We start from the raw sequence: 22,748 nt of genomic DNA, 5'->3' as shown, positions 1-22,748 counted from the left end.
CTAGGCTGCAGTGGGTAACCTTAGCTCTTGGCTACACTCCCACCTGAAAGAGTCAGCACCCTGAAGTTCAACCCCTCACTATATCATAGACCCCACTCATGGCACATTCAACCCTCCAAAGAGCCTTAGCAAATTGAATGTATTTTACCCAAGATTTCATGGGGAGACGGAGAAGATTTCTTCATGCACTCCACAGCAAAACCTAATGAGCTTTTCCATCAGAAACATCTGTCCTTCCTTGAAAGCTCATCTTTGGCCACCAGCAGCATGAGTTCTGTCACCATCCTTGTCCAAGAGAGACTGTCCAGCCTTGATGGCTCCAGCCTTTCTTCACTCCTGAAGCTTTCCTTTGGGTCTTTCTATGGCTCCTCCCCTGCTGAGTTTTTGCAGAGCAATTACCTCTGTAATCTTAGATTCTTATACCATCTTCCTACTCAGTGGTCAAAATATCCTCACAAAATTTCCCTAGTCTCCTTAGAAACTGGCAGGGGAATTTTAAATAAAAAATGTTTTTTTCTGTCACAGACTCCTTTTTTCCTGCCCATAATATTATTAGGTAATTTTAGTATTCTAACTGTTCCAAATGTTCATGGACTGCTTAGATCCAGAAACTTGGGCATTATCTAAGGCCAGCCCCTCACCTGACACCTGTAGTAACGGGGGCCCAAAGAAGTGAAGGGACTTGCCTAGGGTTACAGAATAGGTCTGTGACAGTTATAAAGCAGTGGCCAAACCCCAGTCCAGCGCTCATCTCACTGCATCAGACCTGTGGTGCAAATGAATCAAGAAGCTTTCGGATTCAGGGGAACCCATAACTCTGAACTGGAAGGGGACTGGCGTTCATTTAGAACAAATCCCTCAGTTTAGAGGTTAAAATGGAAACTCTTCTTGTAGTCTCTGAACCCTAAAAATACAACACAGATTAGATGGTTACTTTAAAACGTGAGTACTTGCCTGGTGGGTATGATTTCCAGGAACATACACAGACTTAAATTGCTTCATGAGATTCCGAGCTCCAGCAACATCCCGAAGCGAAGTAAAGAGTTCGTCCACGGCAATTTTGGATTTGTGAAACGTCAGGTTAATTGAAGAGTCACAGCCTGAAACAATCCAGAGAGATTTTCTCTGGTGAACAAATCTTTAAATTCAGTTTTAATCATGACAGCTTGAGCTCGATGTAACGCAGTTGGGGTTTTTTAACCTTACTTTTTCCTGGCTGCTCACCAACTGGGCTGTTTCAACCATCCTTGAGGGGCAATGAAACACACTGAGTGTGAATGCCTCTGACAGAAGTAGAACTCAGAATTGCCTGGGATCCAGCCACTGGCTTCAAGCCCTAGACTGCAGAAGTTTCACAGAAAGAAAGCTCCCCAGGGTCTCCTACCCTCAGAACACAACTTTAGGAAAATACGAGGAGACACAAGGAAAAATACAGGAGGGTGCTGCGATGAATCTCTCTCGCTTGAATCCCACCAACAGGTTCCATAAAAAAGAACAGCGAGAACGAGAGAGATTATAGACTTTCTCCAGTAACAGAACTGGCTGGGATGGGCATCTGTCTAATGTGCTAACAAAGCATATGGTCTATTTCAAAAGGCAGCCGTTCAAAGCCGAAAAAACACAAAGGGGGCCCCATAAGAAGACTGTTCTCGGCAATGATTCTATTTCTTTTTGAAACTTATAATAGATGGATTTATTCTCTATCTTGTTAAAAGCTCATTCAACAGAGAAATGATCATGGATGTCAGGAGCTAAACAAAAACGAGAAAGATTCAAGATGAGTATATTTGACTGTCTTAAATATTGCAGAGACATTAGCTCATTACTCCTCACATCACCCTTAGAGAGAGGAGCTATTCTTTCCTCCATTTTAAGGATGAGGGAACCAAGGCGCAGAGAGGTTAAGGAACACTCCTGCCAGCAGACCCTGTCAGTGCTCTGCCCTATCTGCTCAGTCACCCTGGACATCACCTGTAGGTTTGGGGAACAGTTCCTGCGTACTCTGACTCCTACCTCAAGTACCTGCATGTCTCTCTATCTCTCTGTTTCTCCATCTCTGTCTCCCTCTCTTCCTATCTCAGGGCTCTCTGGTTGTACAAACATGCCTGGCCTTTTGTGGGGCAGGCTGGAAGTGCTGGGAAGTCAGCACTCGTGGAAACAACACAGCTTTCACATCCCTTAGGGGATAATTCTGAATTGTGGCCTTCATAGCCTTTCTGAGGGGCCCCAGCAGGACTGAGCCCCAGCTGCCCACCGCAGTTACTCACTCGTTAATGCCCCCTTTCTTGGCTTTCCTTCCTTCTCTGTCTCACTTCCCCCCTTCCTGACTGTGCTTCCTGGGACAGCTTTCCAAATACAGCATTTGCACCCACATCCTTGTCTCAGGACACCAGAGCTTCCACAGTGATTTGAACACAGGCAGCCTGGATCCAGAGCCTGCATTCCTTTTTTTTTGGAAGAGTGTTATTGAGATAGAATTCATATACCATACAATTAACTAAATTAAAGTGTACAATTCAATAGCTTTTACTGTGTTCATGTAATTACACAACCATCATCACCACAATCAATTTCAGAAGACTTTTATCACCTCAACAAGAAACTCCATACTCATTAACTGTCACTCTCCTTTCCCCCTACCCTCAGTCCCAGGCACCACTGATCTACTTTCTGTCTCTATGGATTTACCTATCCTGGACATTTCATGTAAATCAGAATCATAGAATATATGATTTTTTGTGACCAGCTTCTTTCACTTAGCATAATGTTTTCAGGATTCATCCAAGTTGTAGCATGTGTCAGTACTTCACTCGTCTTTATTGCTGACTAATACTCACTGTATGGATGTACCACATTTTGTATATCCATTCATCAGTTGATGGACATTTGGCTGGTTTCTGCATTTTGGCTATTATGACTAATGCTGCTAGTTACGCATGTAGAGTAGTCCCCCTTATCTGTGGAGGATATGTTCTAAGACCCCCAGTGGATGCCTGAAACTGGGATAGTACTGAGCCCTAAATATACTATAGTTTTTCCTGTACATACATACCTGTGATGAAGTTTAATTTATAAATTAGGCACAGTAAGAGATTAGCAACAATCACTAATAATAAAATAGAACAATTATAACAATATACTGTAATAAAAGTTATGTGAATGTGGTCTCTCTCTCTCTCATTTAATATTTTCAGACTACAGTTGTTTGTGGGTAACTAAAACTGTGGAAAGTGAAATCGCAGATAAGCGAGGACTACTGTACACATTCTTGTGTGGACATACAGTTTTGTTTCTCTTGGCTATATATCTAGGAGTAGAATTGCTGGGTATTATGGCAACTCTGGGTTTAACCTTTTGCGGAGCCACCAGGCTGTTTTCCAAAGTGAGTGTATCATTTCACACTTCCACCAGCAGTGTAAGAGGGTTGCGATTTCTCCCCATCCTAATAATGCTTATTATCTATCTCCTTGATTGTAGCTATCCTAGCGGGTGTGAAGTGAGAAGACACTGTTGATTTTAATAAAGAGAGAAAATGTTTTTAGGGAGTAGAGGTAGACCAAACAAGCCTAACCTAAATGGACTGTATCTATAGTACACAGGGACAACCAAAGGGACAGTGCAGCAGACACGGTGGGGTGGCATGTGAGTAGATGAGCGCATACCCTTAATTACTGAGGGACATTGTACAGAACAACTCTTAAGGGGAGGGCAAAAATTCTGAACTGTTTATACTCACAACACTTCTGACACCAAATATGTGGGATTTTTCCCCACCTCAACCAATTCTCTAACTCTCCAGACACCAACTGAATGTCCTCCAATTCACTTCAATTCTGACACTGACTACACAGAGTTAGTGCAGACTCCATAGTTTAAGGGGTCAATTTCACAAGACTGCTCCAACTTCAGACACCAGTAAGCCTGCTCCCACTTCAGATGCCACTTGCAAATCCCAGGTTGCCACCTGCACTCCTGACCAACCAGCCGTAAATCGAGGGTTCCCTTGACCCCTTCCTAAGGTTCAATAACTTGCTAGAATGACTCACACAACTCATAAAGCACTTTACTTACTATTACCAGTGTAATACAAGAGATGGGACTCAGGATCAGTCAAATGGCAGACATGCAGAGGGCAAGGTATGGGGGAAGGAGCAGCGAGCTTCCATGCTCTCTTCAGGGGCTCCACCTTCCTGGTACCTTGATGTGTTCACCACCCAGAAGCTCTTTGAACCCTATTGTCTAGGAGTGTTTATAGAAGTTTCATTCCATAGGCATGATTGATTAAATTATTGGCCACTGGTGATTAACTCAACTTCCAGCCCCTCTCTCCTCTTTGGAGGTTGGAAGGTGGGGCTGAAAGTTCCAACCCTCTAAACATGCCTTGGTTTTTCTGGTGACCAGCCCCGATGTGAAGCTATCTGGGGGCCTCCAGCCACCACTCATTCTATTAGCACACGAGACACTCTCATCACTCTGGAAATTTCAAGGGTTTTAAGAGCTGTATGTGTTCAGGAACTGGGGACAAAGACCAATATATATATATTTCTTACTGTATCATAAAAATTCTCTGCCCAGTCTTTGTCTCCTGGTTTCTAGAAATGCCCAATTCATTGCCAAGCTTTGTGGAAGGGAGAAAAGGTGTTGTTTTCTGAGGAGGATGTCCGTAACTTCCTCCTGATTCTTAAAGAGCTTCATAACCAGCAAAAGTTGAGATCAACACGTACAAAGCATCTACTGATGCCACACCATGCTCAGCCCCCACACTGCAGCTCTAGCTGACCCACATCAGCCCGTGCTTTAGTCAATCATCAACCAGAAGAAACCCTGGAAGGCTATAGCCTCTTACTCATTCACGTGGCTTCTTTCCTTAAACTCTCAGGCTGAGCCATTTACAATAGAGGAAATTATATCAATTATATGTGAATATATATATTATGTAATATTCTTTCAAATAAAAAAAGGCATGGAAATATTATTAGTTCTAATACCATGCATGGTATTTCGATTCCTCTAATTCAGTTAATAGGCTAAAATTTTTTACTTAAGTAATTCATTTTCTATAGAACAGAAAGACTCATACAAATTTTCATATTAGTTCTATTTCAATTTTTTGGTAAGTGAGGAATATGACATTCATCCATTAGGCTGAGTGGAACAGAACTGTCTACGGCATTATAGATTACCGAAAATTATAGATTATACATGGAAATTGTGGATTATACATTGGAATTAATTAAGCAAAGGCTGTGTAATTGCAAAGAGTTAGAACAACTGTGAAGCAGATTATTTGACAGAAGTGTTTACAGATTACTGGTAAATTGAACTCAAACAAACCCAACAGAAAATAAGACTGTCAAAGAAATTGTTGGAAGGAAAATAACAAAATCCTAAATTCACAAATAAAGTAAAACTTTTCTGAAAAATAGTCAGTTATCTCTATTGTTCAAACGAACTGGCCAAGGGCAACTTCTGTCCAAACCATCAGCTCTTTCCAACGTGGCTGTCATCCTCAGAGCAAGTGTCCTCAAGGTACATGTTTCTAGGACACCAGACCCAAGGGGCTCATTTTTATCAGTCTCTGAGCATTTTTTAAAATTACATGAAACTTCACCAAAAGCAGGATTTACATTCATTCACCCAAACCCTATAATGAAAGTTACACACACACACACTTTAGAAATGTGACCCAGAGACGATAAACGACTTGTGCAAGATCACATCGCCATCCCTGGCAAAGTCAGGGTTCAAAACGTCCCTCTGTCACAGATCTGAGTCCTCCATGTACACTGCCTCCTGCCATTTGGAATCTCCTCTGTGAATGCAGTTCATTCTGAATTCTGCAATTAGTAGCTAAAGGAGAAGCGGGTGCAAAAGCTATGACATGGGACGAATTCTTTTCTGTGATAATAGTAATAGCTATAATCACTGAATGCTCTCTTATAGAACCACTTATGCCAGGCAATATTCTAAGAAGTTTATACATATTAGCTCATTGAATCTCCACAGAAAGCCAATGAGGTATGTACCATTACCATTGCCACTTTGCATATGGGGAAACCGAGCCACAGAGAAGGTAAGTAATATGAGGTCCCTCAACTAGTAAATACTCAGGCTAAGATTCAAACCCTTGCAGTCTAACTCCAAAGACGGTCCTATTCGCCACTCCACTCTGCTGTCTTTCACATGTGCTAAGACCACATACGTAAAAGATCAAAATACACAATTCACCCTTAACATTGAAGAAATGCTTTTAAAATGGAGTGAGTGGCAAGTGCCTTTCTTCTTGGGAAGACCTGGGCCTGTCTCTGGGGGGAGGCCCTAATGGTGTGGTTTGCAGCTAGACCCCGGGCCCATCTCTTGTGGCCACACAAAGTGTGGGGTCTCACAGGCCTGGCTGCACACTCTGCTTTGGATCTCTGCTGGGTGAGGCACTGTATTCAGTTACTTCTAATAAGCCTCTGACAGCCTGTTCCATTAAGTTGGCTTCTGAGATAACAGCGTTTTGTAAGGCAACTCTAAGTGTACAATTCCAGTCAATTCTCATTTAATCCACTTAGTTAAATAGATAATAAGCCAGAAGCTGATCCTAGCCTTTAGCCAAGCCCAATCTGTACACTTCAGTTGCTTACTTCTTGATAAGGGAGGCCCCCTGTCCCCCAGGGCACTCCTGTGTTCTTCTAAAAAGGGGGATGACTCATGCCCCTGCAATTTCTTTCTCTGGGGGGCTTGGGGAATTCTTGGGCAAGGATCCAGTTACTCCTTTAGGCAACAAAACAGGGCTCCTGTGTCCATGCTACCCTCCCTCCATTCCTTCTCACCCGTCTCCACTTACTGAAGTCCCTTTACTGCCACAGAGTGAGAACAGTGCTTTCCATGGCTCTGTACACAGCAGGGACCCACACTTCCAGTAACAACAAAGTTAAAATGGAGAGAAGGCTGACTAGCTTGACGAGCCTCCTGGGACGGCTGAAATGAAGCTGTACTCCCTACTCCAGTCTGCCTAGTTCTGCCGTTCTGCTTGGTTCTCTCCGGGAGCAGGCTTGAATCTTTCTGGTGCTTGGGGAACCTTTTCAAAAGAACCTGGTCTCCAGAAAATGGACTATATTATACACAAGATTCTAAATACAAATTTCAGGGTAGCCACTAAACTAAAAAACAGAACAGAGACACAAAACATAAATAAGGAAAAATCTAAGAAACCCAGCATAAGAAATTGCAGAAGTCAATGGGTAGGCTAAAACACACAGGACGAGAAACAAAGGTAACGCAGGAAAACCGGATAATGAGTGACAGAATGACAGCATTAAGCCCTCATGCATCAACAATCACCCTCAATGTAACCAGATTGAACTCTCCAATAAAAAGACACAGAGTGGCAAAATGGATTAAAGAACAAGATCCAACAATTTGTTGCCTCCAAGAAACACACCTCAGCTCCAAGGACAAACACAGGCTCAGAGTGAAGGGGTGGAAGACAATACTTCAAGCTAGTAGCAAACAAAAGAAAGCAGGTGTCTCAATACTTATATCAGACAAAACGGATTTCAAAATAAGGCAGGTAAAGAGAGACATAGAGGGACAATATATAATGATCAAAGGGACACTTCATCAAGAAGAAATAACGCTTATAAATATCTAGGCACCCAACACAGGAGCACTAAAGTTCATAAAGCAACTATTAACAGACCTAAAGGAAGATGTTAAAAACAACACAATAATAGTAGGGGACCTCAACACCCCACTCACATCAATGGACAGATCATCCAGACAGAAAACCAACAAGGAAATAGTGGAGCTAAACGAAAAACTAAAACAATTGGACTTAATAGATATATATAGATCACTTCATCCAAAAACAGCAGAATACACATTCTTCTCAAGTGTGCATGGAACATTCTCAAGGATAGACCATACGTTGGGAAACAAGGCAAGCCTCTACAAATTTAAAAAAATTGAAATAATAACAAGCATCTTCTCCAATCATAATGCTACAAGGCTAGAAATTAATCACAAGAAAAAAGCTGAGAAAGGCACAAGGATGTGGAGACTAAACAATACGCTATTGAACAAGCAATGGATCACTGAAGAAATTAAAGAAGAAATCAAAAAATACCTGGAGACAAATAAAAATGATAACATGCCATACCAACTCATATGGGATACAGCAAAAGCTGTATTAAGAGGGAAATTCATCACAATACAGACATATCTTAACAAACAAGAAAAATCCCAAATAAGCAATCTTAAACTACACCAAACCGAATTAGAGAAAGAAGAACAAACAAAGCCCCAAGTCAGCAGAAGGAAAGAAATAATAAAAATCAGAGCAGAAATAAATGCTATTGAAACAAAGAAGGCAGTAGAAAGGATCAATGAAACAAAGAGCTGGTTCTTTAAGAAGATAAATAAAATTGACAAACCCCTAGCCAGACTTACAAAGAAAAAAAGGGAGAAAGCTCAAATAAACAAAATCAGTAATGAAAGAGGAGAAATAACAACAGACTATGCAGAAATACAACGGATTATAAGAGAATACTATGAAAAACTATATGCCAACAAAATGGATAACCTAGAGGAAATGGATAAATTCTTGGACTCCTACAATCTCCCAAAGCACACTCAAGAAAAAGCAGACAATATGAACAGACCAATCACAAGGAAAGAGATTGAAATGGCAATCAAAAGCATCCCAAAGCATAAAACCCCAGGACCAGATGGCATTCCTGGGGAATTCTACCAAACTTTCAGAGAAGATTTAATACCTATCCTTTTCAAGCTATTCCAAAAAATTAGGGAAGATGGAACACTTCCTAACACATTCTACGCGGCCAACATCACACTGATACCAAAGCCTGACAAGCACAGTACGAAAAAAGAGAACTACAGGCCAATATCGCTGATGAACATAGATGCAAAAATTCTAAACAAAATTTTGGCAACCAGAATTCAGCAATTCATCAAAAGGATCATACGTCATGATCAAGTGGGATTCATACCAGGGACACAGGCATGGTTCAACATCCACAAATCAAACAACGTGATACACTACATCAACAAACTGAGGAATAAAAACCACATGATCATCTCAATAGATGCAGAGAAAGCATTTGACAAGATCCAACAGCCATTTATGATAAAAACTCTGAACAAAATGGGCATAGAAGGGAACTACCTCAACATAATAAAGGCCATATATGACAAACCCACAGCCAACATCATACTCAATGGGCAAAAACTGAGCGCCGTCCCCCTGAAAACAGGAACGAGACAAGGATGCCCTCTATCACCACTCTTATTTAACATAGTACTGGAGGTCCTGGCCAGAGCAATCAGGCAAGAAAAAGGAATAAAAGGAATCCAAATAGGGAGGGAAGAAGTGAAACTCTTGCTGTTTGCAGATGACATGATCTTATATATAGAAAACCCCAAAGAATCCATTGGAAAACTTTTAGAAGTAATCAACAACTACAGCAAAGTTGCAGGGTATAAAATAAATTTGCATAAATCAGTAGCATTTCTATGCTCTAATAATGAACTAACAGAAAAAGAACTCAAGAACACAATACCATTCACAATCACTACAAAAAGAATAAAATACCTCGGAGTGAATTTAACTAAGGAAGTGAAAGACCTATACAATGAAAATTACAAGGCCTTTCTGAAAGAAATGGACGACGACATAAAGAGATGGAAAGACATTCCATGTACATGGATTGGAAGAATAAACATAGTTAAAATGTCTATTCTACCTAAAGCAATCTACAGATTCAACGCTATCCCAATCAGAATCCCAATGACATCCTTTACAGAATTAGAACAAAGAATCCTAAAATTCATATGGGGCAACAAACGACCCCGAATTGCTAAAGCAATCCTGAGAAAAAAGAACAAAACGGGAGGCATCACAATCCCCAACTTCAAAACATACTAGAAAGCTGCAGTAATCAAAACAGCATGGTACTGGTACAAAAACAGGTGAACAGATCAATGGAACGGAATTGAAAGCCCAGAAATAAAACCACACATCTATGGACAGCTTATCTTTGACAAAGGAGCTGAGGGCATACAATGGAGAAAAGAAAGTTTTTTCAACAAATGGTGCTAGGAAAACTGGAAAGCCACATGTAAAAGAATGAAAATTGACCATTCTTTCTCACCATTCACCAAAATAAACTCAAAATGGATCAAAGACCTAAAGGTGAGACCTGAAACCATAAGCCTTCTAGAAGAAAATGTAGGCAGTACACTCTTTGACATCAGTATTAAAAGGATCTTTTCAGACACCATGTCTTCTCAGAAAAGGGAAACAATAGAAGGAATAAACAAATGGGACTTCATCAGACTAAAGAGCTTCTTCAAGGCAAATGAAAACAGGATTGAAACAAAAAAACAACCCAATAACTGGGAAAAAATATTTACAAATCATACATCTGACAAAGGCTTAATATCTATAATATATAAAGAACTCACACAACTCAACAACAAAAAAATCAAACAACCCGATCAAAAAATGGGCAGGAGACATGAAAAGACATTTCTCCAAAGAAGATATACGGATGGCCAATAGGCACATGAAAAGATGTTTCTCATCGCTGATCATCAGGGGAATGCAAATCAAAACTACACTAAGATATCACCTTACACCCATTAGAATGACAAAAATATCTAAAACTAGCAGTAACAAATGTTGGAGAGGTTGTGGAGAAAAAGGAACCCTCATACACTGCTGGTGGGAATGCAAACTGGTGCAGCCACTATGGAAAACAGTATGGAGATTCCTCAAAAAATTAAAAATAGAACTACCATACGACCCAGGTATCCCACTACTGGGTATCTATCCAAAGAGCTTGAAGGTCAGCAATTCCAAAAGTCCTATGCATCCCAATGTTTATTGCAGCATTATTTATAATAGCCAAGACATGGAAGCAACCTAAGCGCCCATCAACAGATGATTGGCTAAAGAAGATGTGGTATATATATACAATGGAATACTACTCAGCCATAAAACAGAACAAAAGTGTCCCACTTGCAACAACATGGATGGACCTTGAGGGAATTATGTTAAGTGAAATAAGCCAGATAGAGAAGGACAATCTCTGTATGACTCCACTCATATGAGGAATTTAAAAATGTAGACAGAACAAATTAGTGGCTACCAGGGGAAGGGGGGGTGTGGGGTGGGCACAAAGGATGAAGGAGTGCACCTACAACACGACTGACAAACAATAATGTACAACTGAAATTTCACAAGATTGTAACCTATCATTAACATAAGAAAAATTTTTAAAAAAAGAACAAAGGACAAGAAATGTTGTCAAGGATGTAGAGAAAAGGGAACCCTGTACACTGTTAATGAGAATGTAAATTGAGAAAAAAAAAAAAAGAACCTGGTCTCCAGAAGTTTGGTTTTATTCCTTAGGTATTTGGGAAAATGAAGTATCCTGTATCAGGAGGCTGCAGTGTTCAAGGCCTCAGTCTGAATCAGAGCTGAAGTACCTCTCACCTAAGGCCTTCCAAATACACACACACACGCATGCACACACACTTAAGCAGGTCAAACAGAAAGCATGTCAGCTGTATGACTGGTTAAGCTAGGGGGCAGGAGGAGGGCATGGCTAGAATAGGATTTGAAATGTATCCCTATTTAGTGATATTGTTCTCCTCACAGTTCTAAATGCCCCTCACATCTGCTTGGGAAGAGCTAGGGTTAAAAACGTCATTTGAACCTGGTCAAGAGGCCCTTTTCTCATCTGGACCCAGGGTATCCAAGGCTGGCCTCCTCTTCCTTTTATTGGCCCAGAGGTTGAGAAGCTCAGGCCCACTCTCCAGTCTGCATCTCTGCTCTCCTGCCTCTTGGCACACCCCTGGCGGCAGGGGGACCACCTCTACGGGCTCCTGGGGCAGTTAGAGAAAAGGTCGGCCCGGGAGTGTGACTCGGCCAGAGCACTGGAGTCGTGACCTCCCTTATCCATCCAGCAGCCTGACAATGCCTTTTCTCTCTTTTCAAACTGTGGTTTTAATAATGGAGTCTTTTCTCATGGCTCTCAATGAATGTTTGGCAAATAGAAACAAAGCCAAACAAAATAGAAAACCACATAAACCTTAGCAAGTGGCGTCACATCTGAAGCCTTTTAGTGAGGCTGATGCATAAGACTACTTGTGAGCAGGGCAGTCCTGCAGGTATATGAGTGACACCGCAGAAGCCTCCTTTCCCAAACGCGCTTGGGACCGGCAGGTGAAGGGAAGTCATTCAAACAGGGGGAGCATGAAAAATTCCTCTCTTTCTCACACATATACATATGTGTGTGTGTGTGCATATAAATATAATTTTGTTTAAAATTAAAACAAATGTCTGTTTATTCACTAATTTTTTGAAGAAAGGCCAAGGTCTTTTCTCTGAGTATTGTCTGCTGGAGTTCTTTTTTTTAAAAAGAATGTTATGTGCTCTGTAGAATTTCCAATTTTAGTCCATTTAAAGCAGAACAAGAAGTTACAGACACCTGTAGCACAATGTGAGAGTAGAATTCTTTTAGATTTTAATGCTTTTTTTCCTTCAATCTTTTACAAGGGCCTTGTTCACATCTAATTCAAAAGCACTTTTAAAATGACTCATCTTTATTGAGTCTTTCAAAAGCGTTCAATTTGGTTTCCACTGAAACAATTTTCTTTTTGAATTCATATTCCATCAGTATGTGAGAACATTTAATTAAAGTTTGCAACTTAATAACAAATACAACCTGCAGAAGCAGGTTTGGGAACAAACATAACTGACCCTTGGGAACCACACAGCTCCAGCAGGCAGAGCAGATGTGCGGGCACATGGAGACGCCTCAGAGCTGGGAGCAGTCAGTGTTTCAAATGGGTCATGCTATTTATAGCGGGATTGCAGAACGTCAGTTATTCTGGTGAAGGGGTCATATGGAGGCTGTTGAGAACACATGAATTATACATACATATAATTTATATTCATTATATTATATAGCATATATAAATGAAAAAATATATACATGTTTCTGTGGTTCTATATTTATACTACTCAGGCAATTGTATTTGTGTCATAAATCTAATGTTTAACAACCGAGTGTGACCTTTAAGTTCCTGTCATGTAAAAAAGTCATAATCTGGGTTGTCAGACTTCAGGTCTTATCGGGCTGATTTCCCCTTTCATTGTAGAGTCCTTGCCTTCCACCACATGGCAGGGGCCCCTCAGCAGGTGTGGAGATAATGACAGAAATATGCTTGCATAAGTGTGTTAGTGAGGCTGGCCTAACAAAGAAAATGAGAGCTAGAAATATCCAGGTGAGGCCACAAAGGGCCCACAACAGAGCCCACAGAGGCTGGCCACTTCCCGAAGTCCCTCCATCAGTGTCCTCTCGGGCTCCCGGCCCACACTGACTCCAAGGGCCCTTGGTTCACTGTATGCTTCTCAGTGTCCTGTGGCCCACAGTTATCCCTCAAACGACAAAGAGGGAAAGGAGAGGAGGGGCAGCAACAAGCTCCAGTGGGAGTCGCACTCTCCTTGGTTCACCAATGATCTCTAGCACAGTAGGGCGTGCCCACTAAATATTTCTTAAATAAATGAATGGGGAAAATAGACGTAAGAGGAAAAAGAGTTGAATCAGACCAAATATGCTATAAAGCAACAGCACAGATTTTCCTGAGCAGCTGATAAATGATCTCTGCAGGAGGTTTCAAACAAAGAGCTCCCAGGTGGTTCTGAGTTATTGCAGCCACATGTGTGAGCGGATCAACTCCCAAAAAGCCTGCTTGAGAAGAGCAGCCTCACTTGGCTGCATGAATTCTGTTTGTCTGTTTAATAAGCAAAACTAAACTCTACACGGTTTAGTTTTTACATCCCTATGAGATAAAACTGTTTTAAAAAGAAAGAATTCTAAATACTAACTTTCAAGAAGTGGTTACGTCTGGCAGGGGGAAAGCAAAGGGACAGGACAGGTCATGGTGTTTATTATATAATTATGCTTTATAACATATGCATCATATAATCTTTTAAATGTATCAGCTATCATCTTAAAAAATAAAACGAAAACCAACCCCACTACTTTTTAAGCCTCCAGCAAATTCAGCTTTTTAAAACAGGTGAAAAAAGGAATAAATGACAGCTGAAATCTATTATTATTAGGCAGGTTCGGGATGTGCGGTGGACATGGAAGGACTTGTACAGTCACGAGAGAATGTGACTGCTCAGAATTCTAGGCCCCGTTCTGAGGCTTTTTGTGAGAAAACACGCAGTGGGGAAGCCTGAAGGAAGGAAAATCATCAGGAATATGCTTTGGGACCGGCACTTTTAAGGGCAGGCTGCAAGGTCAAGTTGCCAATAAGGCCTAGAAGGCAGGATGCAGGTAGTGGGATGAGTAGCCCCTTGTTTCTGAACGTCCAGGCTGCTTCAGGAAGGCCCAAGGAGACAGCAAAACAGATAATCCTGGATCATTGCAGAAACAAGGAAACAGCCCCAACTATTTCAAAGCATTTCCTCTAAGATTCCTCTGAAAAATCTCTCTAAAGCAGCTTTTCTGACTGCCTTAACTATTCTAACACAGTTTATCTTAAGCTTTTATGTGGTTAAATAAGTGAGGCACTGAGGACTTTATAAACACTGTCAGACTACCGTATCGTATTAAATTACACAATTTCATATGTTGGTTGTTATGTGATGCTATTAAATCACTCTAAATCACCTTAGACAAAGAGATCCTGAAGTTCGGCAGAGTAACTGAAATACCATGTTTAAGGCTATTTAAGAAGGTAGGCATCGCTTTTTGATTGGTTACCTAATTTCCTATTATCACCATGGGAAAATCTGATCTCTCTCATATCATTTGGACTTTGGGCCCCTTTTCTAGGAATGCAACCTGCCGCTAGTGGGAGGGATGGCCACATAGCCACTGACGCCAGAGCTCACGGTCACAAACCTTCCCATGCCCATGGAGGGCAGCACAAGGCTCCTGAGGGTACCACAGACGTGTTCTCGAACCCAGCATATCTCACTACTGGTGCTTCCAACAAGGTGGTTTTCACTCTGTTAAATTGATTCTAGTGAATTACGAACTTGCCATTGATACTATAAGAAGTCCCCTTTCAAAGCATGTTGATGTTTCTGGTGGTTCTGAATAGCGCAAAAATCTTTGCTGGACTCCCGGAGCTGATTTGAGAGATTATATGCATCTGCTTGCTTTCAAAAGCCGTCAGGTGGCAGAGCACCTGGGAGCCACACTGCACCTTACAGACACCGTGACAGGTGACTACAGCTGACCTCATCAACCGAACGAGGAGAAAACAAGGCTACATCGCATGCAGGGAAAGGCGTCGCCGCAACGTGCCCACAATTTGAGCACAGCTGGCAGTTTTTACGTTATTTGCTTGCTTCTTGTTTGTTCTTTTTGGGGTGCTATGAAAGCTGAAGCAGCAGCAAAGATAAGAAAACAGCATGGATGTACACTTATGGTGGGGAAAATTGGACCTGCTACTTTGATTTCTTTTGAGTTGAGAAAAGACCGTCATCAGTGGCCTTGAGCAGGGAGGAGAATTCCCCCAGTGCACAGCTTCAGAACCAGTGAGCCCGTACCGCATTCGGAGAGAGGGACCTGGAAGCCCAGAGGATCCTTCCACGGATAAGCCTTCCCAGTCCTGCTAGAGGCTGATCCCGTCCACCCTCCAGGAAGCGTGCCTGGTGTGCCACCACCTGCATCCACCCCCGTACCTTGCTATCCTCCACACTCTGTGCCTCCCTATACTCCAGGGTCGAGGTGTGCATTTGTGTTGTGGGTGGGGAGGATCTCCCTGATGCAGCGGCAGCGAAGGCCCAGAGCTCCCCCAAGAAGACCACCTGGAAGGCTTCCTGGAGGTGCAGGTCAAGAAGAAAGCTGTGAAGGACCATATCAAGGTGCACTATTTCTGCTCCCTCCAAATCTTAGCCCAGATCTATAGTCTTGTTGCTGGTTTTAAAAATAGTACCAAAGGTTCATTTCCCATGAAAGGTTTTTGAGAAGGTTGTACTTTGTTTTAGAAACGCCAATAAAATCGAGAGTGTGGGAATAATATGGTGTCATTTCTGGCTGTGATGTGTCACTGGGAAATACTTTCTCATCCAAGTTACATTGAATAACATCAGTCAGGGTTTGGGTTGCTGCTAATTACAGAAATCTGTGCTATAGCTAATTGTCCATTTGTAGAAAAGGATGAAATCAGAATTCAAATCACGGCACATTTAAAAGCCTTTCAAATTACTGTCTGGCCTTCCCCTGCCTCTTGTTCTCACTGTCAGTGAGGAGTTTTTAAAAATCTAACAGTCTTTTCTTTTCCAGCATGTTTCTTAAACTCCAGCCTCTCTGAGCCTGTTATCAGGAGATTTGTAAGTATCAAGAAACAATAGTGTCTTTTTATTTATATTTTTGGGGATGGCTAGGTGGTTAACAAAATGAGATCATTTTCTGATCTATTTGAGAAAAAGGAGAGAATAAAAGGGAAGCTTATTGGCCTAAAGTTTCTTTCATTCCTTTTGTTTCTTAAAAGAATAGAAGAGCAAAGAGTTTATTTTTCTTCCAGTAGCAGACAGATCAAATGAGAGCCCCCTCTTCCCTCCCCTGACACACACAAAAATCACTCTCTGCCTCATTCTAAGGTTCCACTGCACCTGTTGTTGTAAATCTCCATTGAACCCAGCCAGCATCGTACGCTTGAAATTTAAGCCCCCGCTAAATGAGGCCTCTTATCTATCATTTCTCTGTATTTTCTTTTGCAGGCAGCGTGGATCGGTGTGTAGGTTAGCCATGCCTGATTCAGAGATGGGATGAAGTCCAGAGAGGGTTGCCAAGGGGCCCATGGCATGGAGGACAAAGGTGAAAATACCACCATTCTCCTTATCTCTTTTTGAGGCAAAGAAGAGCCTTGAGCGTGGACCCCAGAAACAAATGCAGGGATCTCAGGAAGGCCTGTAGCAGACGCCTGCCTCCTGCAACTCAGGACTCAAGTCACATTTGAGTCAGAGGTGGAGTCTGGAAGGGGCAGGAGAGAAGGCAGTTGCTCTCGCTGCTTCCCTGGCCCTGAGGATGGAGCCAGGCTTCCTACTGGGGTGGAGAGGGCCACTCTCTGCAGCCTTCTGGGCTGTCCCAAGGCCAGTGCAGTCTTGGGTCCTGCAGAGTCTCTCCCTCATCCCCTTCGGCCTCTGATGGAGATAGCGCAGACGAATCACATGTCACAGGGGGACTTAAACTCTGTTGACAAAAATGAATTATCACCAAGTCTTCAGGTCTCTAGGCTTTCATCTGCTTCTGGGGAGGGACATTCTTAAGCCCACAGCTGTTTCCACAGTCACTCTATGTCCACCACGTGTCCTGGAGGGTGAGCAAGGGGACCCTGGGCTCAGAGCCGGAACTCTCTCCCCCTGAAGGATGGGCATGGGGAGGGTTAGAACCGTGAGCTACAGCCAGCTCTGTGATCTGAAGGCAGAATACACACTTAACAGTGGAGCAAGGTCTTAGCTTCTTGTTTTCCTGAAAGGGCAAGGGAGTTGAAAGTGAGTTTAGAAATAAAAACCCCAAAACAATTTCTTTTGGGCCTCCAACCAGGGAAAGAAAAAACCCCCCACGCAGATCATCCAGGTTGGTAACACCTGAATTCTCTCTTCACATGCCAGCCTACAGCTGCCTTCACTTCTGCACCAAGTGCTCGCCTCCCTCCAGGTGAAAAAAATGGTGCTCAGGACCAGGTTTCACAAACAGTTAAGTTGCCACGAAGGTATAATTGTGAGCTCATAAAATGACCAGTTCTTAGAACTGCAACAGGTTTGGCGCCTCATGCGGGGCCGGGCATCCAGGAGGTGGTCGGTAAATGGCACGTGTGGCTAGATCCAAAACGTGTAATTCTTCTGAAAAAACAAACAAACGAGCTCTATGGAGAACTGTTGCTGTGGCTTTAGGTCTTCATATTTCCAGAGGCAGCCGTGGCAGTCTGGTTTGTTGGATGTAAAAAGTCTCAGGGCTGGGTCCAGGCAGGAGACCTCTGGAAGCAGCAACTCCTTGAAACGGCCACTCCAGGGACTTCTACAAAGCCACGCCGAGGCACACCAGCAAGCGCTGAGCTCCCGCTCGCTGTGTGCTGAGCACGTTACATGTCCTGACTCGGTCCACTCTGCAGAATTTACGTTAAGAAAGGGTTGGAGAAATGTACAAGGATATAAGTTCTAAGGATGGTCACAGTCACATTGTTTATAATAATGAAAAATTGGAACAAAACACCCATCAATAGGATAAAGATTGATGTGTTTGATCTATTATTTAGTGATAAAAGAAGATAGCCATGGTAGATTAAGTGACAAGAGTAGGTTGCTGAACACTAGGTATAGTACATATGCTATAGAGTATATATACTATCATATGTCTAGCTATATCTACATGTGTACACATTCACACATACCCACACAAAGTATATAAATAAATGTATATGTGTACACATACACATCTATGTATTTTCATATACACAAATAACACAAACTTAATAGTCATTATTCATTTAAAACACCACTGTACAATAGAACTTTCTGCAATGATGGAAATGTTCTATATCTGTGTTGTCCAATATGGTAGCACTAGCTACATATGGCTACTGAGCACTTGAGTGTGGCTGGTGGGTCTGGGGAATCTCAATTTTAAATTGCATTTACTTTTAATTAATAGCCATAAGTAGCTAGCGTCTACTATATTGGACAGCACAGCTCTAGAATGTAAGCCCAATGAGGACAAAGATCTTTGTCTTAATTATTGATGTACCGGAACCTCCTAAAGTTGTGTTTGTGCCCGGCACATGGTAGGTGTGCAATCAATAGTTGTTGAATGAAACAATTACCTGTTAAGGGTTTTTACCTGTGGAATTATGGGAGCCTTCTACTTTCTACTTTATGTACTTCTGTATCGTTTTGATTTTTTAAATTAGCATGTAATTTAAGTTTTAAATTAGAACAATAAAGATATTCCAATTTTGAAAAGCAATACACATCAATCTCATCCTTTTCTTCTTCTTGGCTGCCCAAACTACTGCTCCACTTGGCTGGTGGGGAGGAAGGCTGGCCCCCGGGCGGCCGTGTAATTTACTCCTGGCTCCCTGGACCGACTTTCCCCAAATGAACATGACCGGGTGCCGCGGTTCCAACACTTGACCTCACCCCACCCCGGTCCTTGATTCATGGCAGAAATCGTACGTTCAGTTTCATTTTTCACCCTTCCATGTGGTCTTCAGGGCTTCCAAATTTCTGAACAAGGTCAACAGCAGAGTCTATATTTCTAGTGGGGAACAAAACCTGACAGAAAAGACTGATTCTGCCATTAAATTTGGGGTCAGGCACATTCTTTGTTATTTACAGGGCTGGCCACAGCTCTGATTTACACAACCTTTCTAAGTCAGTGAGCATCTTAGAATAAGACCCTAAGGTACCTCTTCTCTCTCCCTGGGCACTGTCAAGTCCTCCTGCTTTCCTGAGCCCCACCAACACCCACTCAGTTCTCTCCACAAGCCTTGGTGAATGCCACTGCCTGTCTTCCGAAGTCAGGCTGGCCCCTAAGCTCACATCCCATCTGTTCTTCAAAGTCTCACTCTAGAAGCTGATTCCAGACCACTCCTCCACCTCCTTCAGGTCACACACGCTGTCTGCTAGATCCGTGCTTCCCAAACTTCAGCTGTTTATCTCCACTTCTGCCACTTCCACGTACCCCCTGTTAAATTATTAACTTAGTCTTTTCTCGTAAGTTAACTGTAAGTCAAGTCATTTATTTATTAGTTCTATTAAGCTGATCTGATGTGCTAATATTTACTTATTTTAACACGCATCAGAAAAACCCTAACTGAAGATAGGTAATGCTCATTGGCGCACCCTGCACTCCTGTCGCAGCCTGACAGTGGAGCGCACGTGCCCTTCATGCGGGCGTGCTCTCGTGGGGGGCTGTGGATGCTCTTCTGATGCAATGGCAGCAGCATGGGGCTTTTCACAAGAAGCTCACATGCCACTCAGAGGCAGCGCCCTCTCTCCCTTCTGCTCCTCACCACAGCACCTGTGCCCAGCACCGCCCAGGGACAATTTAGAGTCAGCCAACTGCAATGAGGGGGCTCTTAGGTGCTGGCAACTGTGCTGATGACAAGTCTGCGGAGTAGGTGCTGTTATACTCATTTTCCAGATGACAACGTGGAAGCTGCGATGGCTTGAAGAAGGCTGGCTTAACGAATAACTAACTCCTTTAAGGGAAACAGCATCCTAACCCCAGGAGTCCACGGAGGCAGGTGCCTCCCTTGCAATACAATTCTGGTTTCCCAGGTCGTCTTCATGAGCACACAACCCTGAAATGCACCTTTATTCAGACCTGCTTTGCTCTGGACCAGCCTCATGGAGCCTGTGACCTTGTTACGGGGCTGTGATCAGGCCCCTGCCTCCCCCTTGCCCATGGGGTTCCAGCCACTCTGGCCTTCTCTCGTTCCTAGAAGGCCCCAAGCTCAGAGCCTTTGCCCATTTTCTTCCCTCTATCTGTTCTAGTCTTTACAATATATTAGGTCTCAGCTTAAATGCCACCTCCTCAGAGAGGCCTTTTGTGATCACCCCATCTAAATTAGGTTGCCTTTCAGTCTCTCTTAAAGCACTCTATCAACATTTGTAAATACATGTAAATTTATTTCCTTTTTTGTTTTCCCTCCCTTCTGTCCTTCCCATCAATACATACTTATTGAATGCTAGCTACTTGCGAGGCACTGAGCATACAATGTTTGCTCTCATGGAGCCTACCTTTCAGTGGGAGAAAATAAATATATACGTAAATATGCAAGTGAACAAGTCATAATGTGTCATTAGAGATAAACGCTCAGAAGAAGATAGAGATAGGAGCTATTTTAGAAATGGTTGAGAAGGGCTTCTTGGAGGAAGTGGCATTTTAGCACAGACCTTTCTGAAGTGACTAGGCAAGCACTGCAGATACCTAGGAAAGTGCTTTCTAGGCATAGGGGCAGCAAGTACAAAGGCCCTGAGGCAGGAATGTGCCTAGGGGCTTTCGGGAGAGCAAGGAGACTGAGTGGCTGAAGTGGAGTATGGAGGAGAAAAGGGGAGCAGGGGAAGTTAGAGAAAGGAAAGGTCAGAAAGGTAGGCAGAGGCAGATCGTGTGGGGCCTTGTACAGAGTCCACGGCAGGAGGCGGAAGAGGGAGCCCATGCAGATGAAGGAGATTGGGAAGGAAGACACAGCCACCAGCCCAGATAGCTTCCTGTGCTGATGAGTGGGTATTTGTGTAATGTGTGGGCCGGGGAGAGAAGCAGGCCATCTGGAAGGGGCTGCTGGCTGGGGGAGAGAGCACACAAGCTTTGAGTGGCATGTGCCCAAACATTTTCAATGTTACCCCCTGCCTTCCTGACAGTAAGAGCACAGTGAAACTGAGTGGGGCAGACAGCCACAGTAAATAGCACGACAGCCATCCACACTGCCGTAGGAGGAAGCTGGCACGTTGGCACGGCTTCATCGTCACCAGCCTTGCTGTAAGAGGCTCGATGTGGCACAGCCAGAGTCACCAGCTGAGGGTGTGAAGGGTAGTTGGTGAAGCCTGAGATCAGCATCGCTGCCAGAGCGTGTGTGAGAGAGTTGGCAGGCGGGGTTGGGTAGGAATGAAAACCCTCAGTCAGTGAGGCCGGGGACTGGCTCTGACCTGAAAATTCAAGGCTGGTCAAGGTAGACTTAGGAGGAGGAAGTTCTCTTATTATTCCAAGAAAGGAATCAAGGATTAGGCTGGCTTTCACATTTCACAAGGGTAGAGCCCATTCACTGATTCACTCAGCAAATATTTACTGAGTGCCCGACATAAGGCACTGTTCTAAGCATGGGATACCATAGCAAACAAACAAAAATTTCTGCCCGGTCAAACTTTCTTTGCATTTCGGCACTGTACCTAAAAATGATGATAATAGTTCACATTTATTGAGCACTTACAATGTGCCAAGTACTACTGCAAGTACTTTATATGTATTAGTTCATTTACTCAGAACTATCCTGTGAGGTAGCTGCTGTCATCATCCCATTTCACAGATGAGAAAAATGAGGCACAGAGAGGTTGATTAACTTGCCCAAGACCACACAGCCAACTAACGGCAGAACCATAATTTGAACCCAGGCAGTCAGGACCCAGAGCCCAGACTCTTCAATGTTACATTTTTACCACAGCAGGAAATCAATAAACAAATGAGTGATTAGGATAAAAAGTATAGCAGAAACACAGTAAAATAGTGCAAATTTAAGTAAATAGCTATGAGAAGGGTCAGTTTAAATTATGCCAAGGTTAACTTCTAGGTTATCTGGAAAGAAACAACACTTTTATTACTGCAGGTGTATGCTGATACGAGGGCCAATCCAGTCGTCGGCAGACTCCTAAAAGGCAGGGCCTTGGCAGCCTGTGGTGATGAATATTTAAGACTGGACTGCACCTCCAGCGCCCCACAGCTAATAATTACAGTTAATATCCTTAAATAACTTGTGCTCTCGAGAGGGCCGTACACTCACCATTACAGTCTCTCTGATCTTACTCGTGGGCTCAACAGGGCTCCTTCTCAATCTAGGTCGAAGTAACTTAGGATTTCATTGTAGCTTAAGGTCCCCTCATCTTAAACACTGCTGAGGTCATCACTGGTGTCCAGCAACACCGCAGTTCTCTTTCTGGTGTGTGGTGGGATTGCACGCCTCCCTGAGTGAGGGGGGACCATGGGCTTTACTTC

At 43.0% G+C, this 22,748-nt stretch overlaps 1 protein-coding gene across 1 annotated transcript in view; it reads right to left on the bottom strand.

Annotated features, from left to right (window-relative positions):
- LOC124232994 (sec1 family domain-containing protein 2) overlaps positions 1 to 22,748 on the bottom strand; it is a 395,716-nt gene that overhangs the window by 37,814 nt on the left and 335,154 nt on the right. Inside the window, exon 6 of the mRNA XM_046649989.1 lies at positions 955 to 1,100. Coding sequence (XP_046505945.1) covers positions 955 to 1,100 — 146 coding nt within the window. The remainder of the gene's footprint in view (positions 1 to 954; positions 1,101 to 22,748) is intronic.

The sequence above is a fragment of the Equus quagga genome, unplaced genomic scaffold, assembly GCF_021613505.1.
Source record: "Equus quagga isolate Etosha38 unplaced genomic scaffold, UCLA_HA_Equagga_1.0 146_RagTag, whole genome shotgun sequence".
Taxonomy (NCBI): Eukaryota; Metazoa; Chordata; class Mammalia; order Perissodactyla; family Equidae; genus Equus; species Equus quagga.
The sequence above is the reverse complement of the archived record's forward strand: the minus strand, read 5'-3'. Positions and strand labels throughout refer to the sequence as shown.